The sequence below is a fragment of the Puccinia triticina genome, chromosome 2A (genome assembly GCF_026914185.1).
Source record: "Puccinia triticina chromosome 2A, complete sequence".
Lineage (NCBI taxonomy): Eukaryota > Fungi > Basidiomycota > Pucciniomycetes > Pucciniales > Pucciniaceae > Puccinia > Puccinia triticina.
In genome coordinates this window covers 3,985,400-3,998,112 of record NC_070559.1, presented here as the reverse complement: position 1 = coordinate 3,998,112, position 12,713 = coordinate 3,985,400, and the positions used below count along the sequence as shown (strand labels likewise).

Sequence of the window (12,713 nt, the reverse complement as noted above, 5' to 3'; positions counted from 1 at the left end):
TAAAGAAGCAATCACGTAGCGGTCAGCGCTGCTTTTCTCTATGCCATGTGGGAGCCAAAAAAAAAAAAGGAAAAAGGTTTTAAAACACATAAAAACATGTTTAGAACATAAAACTGTTCCACTATCCGCTTAGCGCTAATTTAGCGGGTAGCGTAGCAAATGTTTGCTTTTGCTGCGCTTTTGCTAATGGCCCTGGGAGGGTAGCGGACAATCGCTGCGCGTAGCAAGTAGTGCAGCAAGAACACCGCTGCGCTATTGCTTTTTGGTCTGGTCACGTAGCGGTCAACCGCTGCGCTACGCTAAAAGGCCGCTTTTTGTAGTGTAACGCAGCGGATACACCGTTGCAAAGGAAACCCCTGCTACTCTTGATACAGAGTAGTGTTAGTGCTAGCGGAAAACCACTACTTAGAGTGGTAGCAAAGTGCCAGCACTGCTACTGCAGATTTGAACTGCATGTTTCAAAGCAGGTTTTTTCTGATTTTGGTAAAGTTTGGTGTAGCGGCTGAATTGGCACTTTTTGGCACTTTCTGGCGCTATAAGCGCTCTGTAGCGCCAAAAGTGTAGCAAATGGGGCTGCTTTTGTGCCAAAAGTGTAGTGGGCAAGTTTGCTTTTTGGTGGAAAATGCCACAGATACTAATTATTCATCAATCCTCCAACACTTTATGATGTTGAGGATTGAAATTTGGCTGACACACAGTAGCACAGCAAAATCACTCACGTAGTGTTTTTCCCACTACTGCAGCAAGAAGTGTAGCAGAATGCTGCTACTTGCCGCTGAAGATAGCTTGCTATTTTTGTGCATTTTTCCATTAAGAAAAGTAGTGAAAAGCATAGCACCTAGCCCGCTACTAGAAGTGTAGCAAAGTGGGGTCAAAATTCCTACGCTTTTGCTACGCGCAGTGTGGCTCTTGTGGTGTTGCTGAGAGGCTTGCTCAATGAAGGTGCATCCAGATCAACACAAGGTGTTAATAGGCATCCAGGGAATGGGGCAGTCTTCACACACTACTAAAAATTGCCACATGCACTCCAAAAAAAAGTAGTCCACTTCAACCATTGTTGGAGTGCACAGTGTTCCACTCCAAAGAAAATGGAGTGGCAAAATCTCATTTTCTTGGGGTGGCCAATCACACTCCAATTTCTTTTGAGTGGAGCACTGTGCACTCCAATGTTTTTGGATTCCACAGAAATACACTACTTATTGGAGTGCATGTGGTAATTTTTGGTAGTCTGTCCCGTGACAGAGAAGTCAGCGGGATGAAACTGAGCCGCTGAGTGGATGCTTCCTGGGAGAAGTGTTTTTGTGTTTTTTGCTGTGAGAAAGTGCTGTGAAGAGCCTTAGATGCTTCCTCGACTGCTCCGATCCCACCATCCCCTCCACCTGCCCACACCCACGACCATCCCAGCCCAACCACTCACGAGCCGATCAGCCAGGATGTCGACCACAGCCACAGCACCGGGGGTAGTCCTCGCGGTCAAGCCGGACGGGACGGCGGCCCAGCCGACGAGTGCATCCACCAAGTACCACGCCATCCTCGGCGAGCACTGGAAGAACGCCGCGGTAAAGGGCAAGCCGCTCGAGACCAAGGTCTTCTTCGGCCCCGAGTCCACCGCCATCGCTGCCGTCGGCACCGGCAAGATCGCCGACGGACTCTCCGAGATCGAGAAGGCCGACAAGACCCGCAAGATCGTCGGCTCTGGCGCAAAGGCCTTGAAGGAACATATCAACCATACCAGAGAGGTCCTTGTCGACACCGTCTGGAGCTCCCATGCTGCCGCCGTCGGAGCCACCGTCTCGACCTTTAATTACGTCAGTGCTCCGCATCGCTCCCTTCGCCGTTCTTCCATATCACTCATGCTTGTCTCTCTCTCCTTCTCTTTTTCTGTGTGTCACAACAGAGTCTCAAGACGAAGAAAGATGCTGTCGAGAAACGGACCCCGATCACCTACAAGCCGCTGACCGACCAGCCCGCACAACTGTCGATCGAGAAGGCGAACGGCAAGCTCATCGGGCTCGACTGGGCATCCGGCCTCGTCTTCGGCCAGGCCCAGAACCTCGCCCGGGAGCTCATGGAAAGCCCGGCTAACCTGATGACCCCGACCCTGTTCTGCGAGAGGATCACCAAGGAGTTCCAGGGCATCAAGAACGTTGACATCCACGTCCACGATAAATGTTCGCACCCCCGTATCTTACCTTGTCTTGGCTCTCCTTTTCTCACCATCATCGCTTCTGTTTTTTGCTTGTCCCTTTGGTCGGTGTTTTCTAAGCTTGGGCCGAGGCCAAAAAGATGAACTCGTTCCTATCGGTGGCTCGGGGTACGAACGAGCCATGCAAGTTTCTAGAGATCCACTACAAGGGCGCGAGCGGCGGGGCAGGCGGATTCAAGCCGACGGTGGCGCTTGTCGGCAAAGGGATCACCTTTGGTATGCCCATCTCTTCTGCAGAAGCACGCTGTATCATCCCTCAGCTGAGCTGGATATCGACTTCCGTGGTATACAGATTCTGGAGGGATCTCTATTAAGGGCGGGGCCGGGATGAAACTGATGAGGGCCGATATGGGCGGCGCGGCGACGGTGACGAGCGCCGCTTGGGCGATCGCCAAGTTGGCCATCCCGATCGATATCCTCATATGCACCCCATTGACAGGTCCGCTCAATCCCTTTCTCTCTCTCTCTTTCCCCAGAGAGTTCTGTGTTCAGGGCCGTATTGCTGAGATGGAAACGCGTGGACGCAGAAAACATGCCCAGCGGCCATGCCACCAAGCCAGGCGACATCATCTATGCCATGAACGGGAAGAGCATTGAAGGTTAGTCCCCCACCCACTCGCAGACAGAAGAAGCACTACAAACATGCACTGGTTTGCTGACGATCCGCCGTGCTCTTCGTATAAGTCGACAACACCGATGCTGAGGGTCGTTTGGTCTTGGCCGATGCCCTGTACTACGCCTCGTCCGTCTACAAACCTAAAACTGTCATCGGTACATATACATATCTTTTTCCCTTGACTTCATCCATTCGGGGCACGTAAATTGATCGGCCCGGCCTTCTTCCCTACTCCAGATTGTGCCACGCTTACGGGGGCCATGATGATAGCGTAAGCGATACCCACACTCCGAGGCGCTCTTCTCATCATCCGCACAAAAAAGAAACCCCCCCGTTGGTTCCACGTTTTGGAGAAGCGATTTTATTTCTGACGAGCTTGAGGGGCGGTTTTTGTGAACAGACTAGGCGAGCCGTTCTCGGGAGTTTTCTCGACCTCGGACAACTTATGGAGCCACTTGGACTCGGCGGGCAAAGCTGAACATGACCGGTTCTGGCGGATGCCGTTCGACGACTTCTATATGCGACAGATCGACTCATCTAATGCCGATCTCTGCAACACGGGGGGCCGGACCGCCGGTGTGAGTTCCTTACTGTTGCAGAAAAAAAGCTCTCCTCTTGAGGCTTTCTCTGTCGACAAAAAGAGGTTGACTGATATGTTTGATGCGGCGCATGAAAGTCTTGTACTGCCGCGATCTTCTTGAGAGAGTTCGTGGACGGCTTGGCGTGTAACGCAAAGGAAGGATCCGAGCAAGCCGAAGATGCGGTCGAGTATGCCCACATCGACATCGGTACGTCCCTCCGCCCTGCCCCACAATCCGTCTCATCCCAACATCCTTTACTAATGCACCCCGGTTATTTCTGGTAGCTGGAGCTATGGAATGCACCCTGCCCGACCCGGTCAATCCGAAAGGACTCACTGGCCGACCCGTCCGCGCTTTGATCGAATACATCCGCCAACAAGCCGCCCTCCATTGAACATAAAACGCATGATTCATGGACTCCATCAGCAGCTTTATCTCTTGTGTTGTCTCAGCTCCCAACCGTTCATCATGACCCCCCAGAAAAAAAAAGGTGGTAGAACCTTGGGGTGCTGAGCCCTGAGGTACATAGACAGACTCTTACCCCCCTATCATAGCCCCACGCATCGTGTTTTTGCCTTGTGTTCTTATCTGCCATGCTTCCGCCCACCAAGAGAACGAAAAGCAATGTTTGACATGTATTAAGCCTTTACTGAGCAACTCAATGAGGAGTCTAGAAGCCCTGTGAGAGAGAAAGAGCCGAGTGGGTGATTGTGAGCATCTTTTAATTGTCGGGTTCTTCAATTTGAGGCGAATTGAAGCCAACAGACATCTGCAAAGTAAATGACCATCATTCGATGCATCATCTCACATCTTTGGCTGGACCTCATCATTTTGCTTGATGGTGATAAGATGTGCGGGTTTATTGGTTTCAAAGTCGCATAACTTTTCGTGCTTGGATGGAAGACTTCCCTTGGTTTTTGTAGCCCCCTAAAGACCCAGATCTGCAGCCTTTAATGCAGATTTTTGAAGGGAATTCTATCCCAGAGGCTGCAGATCTGCCTCTGTAGCTCCCTAGAGAGTTTAAGGGAAGTCTTCTAATGCTCTTCGTCGTACTGTGCCGAGCTTAAAACTAAGCCAACACTTGTGGTGAGCGGTTCTGGGCGGCAGCAGTCTCACCAGAGAAGCTTATGCCCTAGAACACCAAGCTCGCGTGAGCGTGGCGTGATATAGAGGCCATTGTGAACACTTTTCCTCCTGGCCTCTGTACTACTCATCACAATTTCTTGTTGTTTGGCTTTTCTGGCTGTTTATCAAAGTAGTCATGATTTTGCATTAGAAAAAATGCTGAAAAAGCAAGAACATGTACATGTATGATGTGCTCAAACCTGGAAAGGATATGTTGAGTATTGAAGGTGGGGTGATGCAAACAAGGGCACTCCCAGCCAAACCTTGGAAAACACTCACGCCAGAAAGGTGTTTTAGTATATGTACAAGTCCCTCCGGATCGGAGCTAGACCCTACAGTCTATGCCTACGTCCCCCTGTGTGCTATTTGCCGGGGTGGGTGGGTGGTGCTGAAAAGAAAAATAGGTAGGAACTGTAGGAGATGTGATGCTCGGAGCGATGGGAGAATGATGGGAGCTGAGGTCATAGAGAGGGCGTGGAGAACACCCCTTTTTATGCCTCGTCAGCTCCTTTCTCCCCTCGTACTCTCAGCACATCGCTATTCAAACGGCTCTTACTGAGGAGTTTAAACGCCTCCCGACATCACTCGGATCCCTTGGTAGGAATCCCTCGCAGCCCAAGTCCGAGGCGGATCTTCCCGTCTTACCCAAAGGGGCTACCGAAGAACGACGGTCGGCTTCATATCGTGTATTCCCCTGGTCGGTCAATGACCCCACCATGGGCAAGCGCGAGATTGTTGAGGCTCCCTCCGACCCGGTCGCCTCGCCACTTGGCTGGCACACCATCCCACCCACCCAACGTATAAGTCAACAACGCGACATCAGTCACTTGTCCGCTCCGGGAGGGCTCGCTTCACGACCAGCCAAACGCTGCACGGCCCACAGGAGGGAGGTCTCTCTTTCCCTCATGTTAGTAGTTTTGCTCACCATATTCTGCAAACGTGAGCCCAAGTGAGTGGGTCCTAGCTGAAAGCTGTATGAAACAACAGCCAGGCTTCTCATTGAATGGTAATTATTTATGCAAACTGAGTTCCCGCAGTCTCAAACTTGGACGACTCGTCCGTGTCACTGTTACTGCGTGGGCCAGCAAGCGGAGCGGGGAGCCCGGGGGGTCTCCCGTGCCACGGACACTTGGCTTGGCTTGCCTACGGCGGGGTACGATAATCTTGATCGCTCATACCCGGAGACATGCAGATGTTCCTCATGCCTTAACACCAGTAAGGATACGTGTGGATTTCAATTTGTTTTACTTTTTCAGCTCTGGTAGTATCCAGAAGCCTACAGTGCCCCCCACGACTTCTCAACTACCCCACACCTGCAAAAAAAAATTGAACTTTGAACAATGTGTTCAAAGTCACCAGACATGTATCACATGTAAACTATACATTTTTGAGCCCTAAAGACGTAGGAGAGCTCAAAAATATAACTTTGAAGTCTGTGCAATGCCTCAAAAAAAAGTTTCATTTTTTTCAGATGCAAAATTTGGAACAGCTGGTTTTAAGACCATAGTATGTGGTTACAGACATGTACTATGGACTTATAGAATATTTATTATGTATTTAGAGACTAAATTATCTATGTACATACATACTACAGGTGTAGGTATTTATGTAAACATGTACCTCCTTAGTTATTGTTGATTGCCATATCCATCAGTACACTCTTTGGAATGTGGCAATGTGAAGAATATTTCTTCATTGCTCTCTTGGCAGCGGGTCCAGTGAAATTTCAATGACTTTGGACTATTATCATGCATGTTACCAGGTCTGGTTGGTGAAATGTGACATTTGCATCAAAAAATGGGCCAAAAAGAGCCCAGCATCAACCCACTTTTAAAAGAGTTTTTGGAAAAAAAATCTCCAAAATTTGGAACCCCCCTGTAGGGGTAGTTGAGAAGTCGTGGGGGGCACTGTAGGCTAGCCCGGAAGAGTGTGTATACTGCTTCCCAAGCTAGCCGAGTGAGGGTCGTGGGTAAGGTGCCTCACTCCGGAAGACGTGCACAGGACGTCAGCTTGACCTCGAGACGAGGGGAAGCTGCGCCGCACGACTTCGTAGCGGAGGGAGAGGAAACCTTTACAAAAACAAATGATCTCGCCACAGGGCGAGGGGGGTACGACCTCAGACCCAGGGTGGGCGGGTGGTGGCGAAAAAATTAAAAAGGGACAAATTCCTCGACAGCGCTCACTAGGGCGCGTAGAGACTAAGGAGGACAGAATTTGCTCTGGTGGCTGAGCAATGGGGAAAAGAGGGGAGATGTTCCCTCTTATATATCAGAGGACTTTGCCCAGGGTGCGGCTGGAGCCGGTAACTCCTTTGGTCTTCCCAGAGCGGTTGTGACCCGTCGGGGGTCACTCAATGCAGAACTCAATGCAGAAGTGTTCCAGGGACATTCCCGCTTCCAGCTGCCTATGTTTCGCCTTATGGCTGGATGAGGCTTTTTACTTCTTTATTGGTCGGTAGCGGCGGTATCTGTAACAGTCACGCCACCGGCGCTTGAGAGGGGGCGCGTTTTTTGTTTCCACGGAACTTAACACTTCCCGCTGCGCTTCCAGTAATGGGCAAGATTAGATTGCTAACCCGGGGATTGAACCGGAAACCTCAAGTGTACTGGTAAAGTCCCTAAAGTCATGAGTACTCACATTCGTGTGCGCTGTTAGGCTAGTGGTAAACCGGGGTCTCCTTGCGTATACCTTCAGCCTGGGGGATTGGACACGTACTGCTGGGCTTAGCCAGACTTGTGGTCGTGTCAAGCCTCATGCATGGGCGCGTCGATAGCCCGCTTGTAGAGCCCCCGGCGTCGAGGCCAAAGCCTCTTCCAGCTGGGGGCTAGACCTGCGGCGCGGCGCAGCTGGCGAACAGTTCGCCAGCAACGATTGCGCCGTGTTGAGTACTCGGCAAGTTCCCCAGGAGTGGAGAGACCAAATGACTCAGTCGGGGGTTCGACTCCCCCACAGTGCCTTTGTTTTGGCCCAAACAAGTTGCCCAATCCTGTCGCAGAGGGTAGTGACAATAAATCCCTGGGGCTGTTGATTTTTACTTTGTGAAAAGAGAACATTGCACAAATATATAGTGCTTGCACAAACAATTTGACAAAATTACCCACAAATGAGCGCAATCAAAAACAGCATACAAAAAAAAATGAAAAGATTTACTTTGCGCACGAAGGGAATTGAATTCAGGCCTCCCTCTGTTATGGCCTGGTGTTATACCTCTCCGGGGGAGAGTTGATGCCTGCTACGATTGTGTAGTTGGGTGGTACCTTTTCTTCCTTCCCCGGGGTTTTTACACATGCGCACCACCAGCTCCCCCCAAAAAACTATCTGCATATGGGGGGTGCCCTGCGGCGGCAGGTGGCCAGGTTGAGACACACCAGCCATCCGTAGGAATCAATCCTCTCAATGACTGGTCTATTCCTGTCATTGCCAGCAACAGTGGGCCAGCTACGCTAACCGTAGCGTTAGCGTAGCGGAATTGCGCCTTCTCTGCGCTAACGCTACGCCCAAAGGGTGCGCAGCTAATTTAGCTGTTATTGTAGCGTTAGCGCAGATGCGCGCAATTGCGCTAACGCTACACAAGCAGGGCGCAAAAGAGCGCGCGCTACGGTGCGCCAGTGCTTTTAGCTGAAAAAAGGCCTTTTTTTCCGCTAAAAGCGCTGTAGCGCAGCGTAGTGACTGTAGCGGCGCGCTAACACTAACAAACAATTGGCGCGCTGTTAGCGCCGCTGAAACGTAGCGCAGCGTAGCGGCGCTAACAGCGCGCTAACGCTACTCAAAATGGGCGGGCGCTTTTTGCCGCTACGCTAACGCTAAGTGGCCCTGTAGCGTAGTGTAGCGTAGCGGCCCACCCTTGTTGCCAGGAATCAATTTTCTCAATGACCGGTCCGTTCTGGTCATCAAGAGGGCACATCACTCTTGATGCCCTCTCAATGACCAGCCTGTACCGCTCATCAAGATGAATGTGGCCTTTCTATGACCGGTCCGTACCTCTCAGAGGCTATTTCTCTCAAAATTTCTGTAGGACCAGAATTGACTACTACCATAACCCAGTTCTGAGCCAGTAAAGAGGGAAGAATTTCCACTTTTCAACTATCCCCTACTCTTCACCTTTGGTGTAGAACACAAAAAAGTAACTATTTTCCATGCATTATTGAATCTCGTGGTAAATTTGTCTTCATTCAGATTCTGGAACTTCATGCTCTAACACCCACATCAAATTTTTGTCAATCAAGGGAACTCGAGCACACTTCCCTCCCTGAAGCGCCCCTCCGAAATATGAGACAGAGACCCTGCCGGACTGCCCTTCGGACCATCAAAAATATTACAGCCGCGCAGCATATACCTTCCTCCGAAAACAGGCGAGTTCAAGAAGCTGATTATTTTTACAGAGGCTTTCACAATTCAAGTCGGTGGCGAGTGACGGCTTCATCGCAGAGGTCAGTTGCGCAGCAGCATTAAACTTCTCTTGCGCGCACGCAGCGTACAAATTCCCGTGTATCGTTCAACATATCAGACAGATTGTTTCAGATCGGTGCCAACCCCCGAGGATACGGACTGGACTGCAAAACTGGACGGAAAAGGTTTGGTAGGGTACTGATGGGGTCATCTCGTCATATTGTTTGATCGCGGCAGTACCAGCTTTGAAGTTTTCTCCGGCACTTCCTCCCCTTTGAGCGCTTGCCATTGAATGCTTGAAAGATGCAAAACCTCTGCAAATTTGGGCTTTTAGCCTTGCTTCAGGCCCCCTTCCTCTGTTTAATGATGAGACACAGCTTGGATCTGTTTCCAGATCTACTTCCACGCGCAGAGGAGGGGCAAGGTAACCTAGTTCACACCTCCCTCCCAAGATCTTCTCAAGCCTCACTGACTCGGGCCCCTGGGTGCGCATAGGATATAACATGCTCTTCTCAGGTACTGGATCAAAGGACCAATTGAAAATATTGCCACTATTTGGTGAGTCTCCGGGGGCGTTTTCATGGTCGCGGCAGCCTTGCACAATATAACATGGACATTCTTTGAGGTCTTCTTAATGATACTCCACAGATGATCGTGGCGTACCAGGCCGAGGTAGTCAAAGTGGAGACACATCATCCTTTGGGAAATCTGATTTCAAGACTCAAGATGATGAGGTTTATCCATTGAGTCAACTGGGTCCAAAACGTCAAAAGCTGGATTTTGACTTATCCTTGGCTTTCCCCAATTGGGTTGCAACTGGCGTAGCGGCTGGCACATCAAGCCGTCCCCCCCAAAAGAAGAATTTGAGCGGTGAGTTCACCAGCCCGAGATTTTTCCATCCAAAAATATCAAAATAATCATGGAGACACCAAATCAAATGATCTGGCTATGGTTTAATTCAGATTCGAATCATCCAACCTACCCAATTGCAGGGGACATCAACAAAGTGTTGGAAAAACCCAGTCCAGCTCCTTTGAACAATCTTGGACTCAAATCCTGTAAACCAGTGGAGAGGCTTTCAAAAGACGGACATAGATCCATTGATGCATCAAGTGCACACTCCCAAAACAATGATCTGGTTTTTGCAACAGGTAATCCAAATAAGTTGAAACATATCAAAAGTGATATCAGTCCAACCCCAGCTACCCTAGAAAAAACTGGAAAGATTACCATCAGAAATGATGATCTGCAGGTAAATTCCCATTTCTGGGCTTGGATATCAATTGTTTTTGGCCATTTGGAAGACTCAATTTTAGATGAACTAAGGAAGAATTTAAGAGGTAATGGTAATGGGCTGCAGAGGTCATACCTTAGCAACCAATGGGTAAAACGCAAAAAATCAGAAAAGGAATCTTGCTGGGCATGTCATATCAAAAACAGATTACAAAATATTACTAAGCTCTTGTGGGTTGCAAATCACCAAATCTTGAAGACTTTTGGGAGTTTGAAATCAGGACCAAATTATATTGATGAACAAAGAAGACTTCAGCAGTGGTTTTTGGATTTTATGTCTGTCTGCAAGCAAAAAGCAGCAATTTTGAATGTGACCCACAATCATCAAAAATGGTTTGAGAGTGATGCAGCAAAGATTTATCAGCAAATGAAACAATCAATTCATGAAGCAGCAGACATGACTGCATACCAAGTGTACTGTAACTTCAAGGAGGTGAAAAAACGGCATCTGCTGGTATCAAAACCACAAATGCTCAGAAATCAATCAGTTTTTCATCTCCTTGGTCATTACTATCAAACCATGAGCAGGGGGAAATGGGAGTACATTTTTGGAGATGGTGACAATCTTCTTTTTCAACTGAAACAATTCAGGAACACAGAAATAGGAAAATCAATCCAAGGCTTGGTTGGGGATTCAAGAGGAAACCTTCAATTCCTCATTGCTTGGAAGGCGTTTCCCCCCCTAGTATTGTTGACTTCAATTCCAGATTTTCTAAATCCTGAGCAGGTCCAATTTCAAAATCATGTGAGGCCAGTTTTCCACCAAACCAGCTTGTCAGAAATGCATGAGTTTGAGATGGTCAGGAATTTTGATTTGGAAGATATACTTGAAATAGAATGGGCTTGGATATCAAGAGTTAAATTGAATAAGAGGTTAGGTTATGACAAATTATTCCTGCCAATCTCTCAGAAAATAACCAATGAAGTGAAGAGTTGCCTTGGAAAGATTTCTGGAAGGCTTTTGGATCCAGAAAAGATGTTGAAGCTTCAGAGAATTTCTGAAGAGCAGATCTTCACAACCTTAGATGTAGTATTTGACATTCTTTGGGGATTGAATGGACATATGATTGAGTTCTTTGGTGGGGAATTCCTAGCAGAAGATTATGTTGATGAGCAGAAGTCAGTACAAATGTTTTTCTTGTCTTTATTTTCAGACATCCAGAAGAAAGAAGAGAGAAATCTGGGTGCAAATTTGGGAAAAACGACATCATCCCATGATATGATTCATGGAAAAATTGTGGATCTGTTGTTGGAAATATTTACTCTGGAACAAAATGAAGACAAGTTTGAAGTTCATTCTACAAAGGGAGGGAGCATGGTTTCATTTTTACAGCAATATGATGTGATTTTGGGGCAGATTGCAGCAAATACACTTGGATATTACTACAAAAATAGAAATTATAAGAAGTATCATCATTTCTTTGTGGCAGATATGTGTTTTTTTGAGTTTCTGATCAACAGGAGCACAAGACTGTTCAAATATGATTATGCAAAACATCAGAAAAAAAGATCATTCAAAAATGTCCCATGGAAAGATCGAATTGATTTCAGAATGCCTACAAATTTCCAAAGGCTTGGGGCTCTTGCAAGGTCTGAGTTGACAAACTGGATCAAGCCAGTCAAGAAAAATACTTGTGAAGATCTTGATTGATGATATGTAGTTATGGTTTCAAATTTGCCCATTTTCTTCTTCTTGAGATTGGAGATCTCTTCTTGTATTCTTTCTTTTTACAAACCAAAGTTTATTAAAACCCTAGTACCATGAGTTTTCTAAACTTTCTCCTTCACAAAAAATGCCACAAAGATACATAATGCACCTCGGACTGACCCCCCCCCCCCCAGCTTGTGTTATACCTTCTCAGTTTAAGCTCTCAGACTGTTGCAAGTGCGCGGGAGGAAAGAGGGGCGAAACAGGGGAGCCGGTGATCAGCACCCCCAACCTGAGAAGCGTGGAGACAAGCCTAACCAAGCCTCTCAAAGAGGGTGCCAAGCATCTGCGAAGGAGACGCTTGCCTGCTATCTCAGCGCGGCCAGGAGTCCCTTTATCCCTGGTAAGAAAAACATGGGGGGGGGGGGGGTGTATAACTTCTCTCAACTTTTTCACAGCTGCACACTGCGCTGTGGACCTGAGGATCAACCCTAGGAGGGACCAAGGTGCTTTGTGTGTGTGGATCAGAAGTACTCAATGGATGCTAAGCTTCCCAGACATCCTCCCGCACCTGCGCCTCTGAACAAGCAGCCCTGTGGGCTCGACACTCTTCTCAGAGGGACAGCACACCATCCTGGGCTCATCTTCATTTTTCGGGGCAACATACTCCTATTGACGGTAGCGTTAGTGTGGCGATTTTCGGGAGTCATAAACAAACAGAAACTCATCGGATAAGGACACGCCCATACAAGTATATAAGCAGAAACGGGGCAAAGACGACGAGCCTGATAGATAGCGACGATAGGTAAAAACGAGTACAAGCCAAGAAAAGGGGGGGGGGGGGGGGGGAAGGTT

General features: G+C 48.4%; 1 protein-coding gene across 1 annotated transcript; it reads left to right on the top strand.

Moving 5' to 3' along the window:
• Positions 1 to 1,340: 1,340 nt before the first annotated feature.
• PtA15_2A402 (uncharacterized protein) lies at positions 1,341 to 3,797 on the top strand (the record flags this gene model as incomplete). Its single annotated transcript, XM_053166421.1, has 10 exons — positions 1,341 to 1,808; positions 1,898 to 2,171; positions 2,267 to 2,422; positions 2,499 to 2,645; positions 2,734 to 2,805; positions 2,891 to 2,977; positions 3,060 to 3,093; positions 3,223 to 3,400; positions 3,499 to 3,610; positions 3,688 to 3,797. The coding sequence occupies 10 exons, from the start codon at positions 1,341 to 1,343 to the stop codon at positions 3,795 to 3,797; spliced, it is 1,638 nt and encodes a 545-aa protein (XP_053017644.1).
• Positions 3,798 to 12,713: the final 8,916 nt, after the last annotated feature.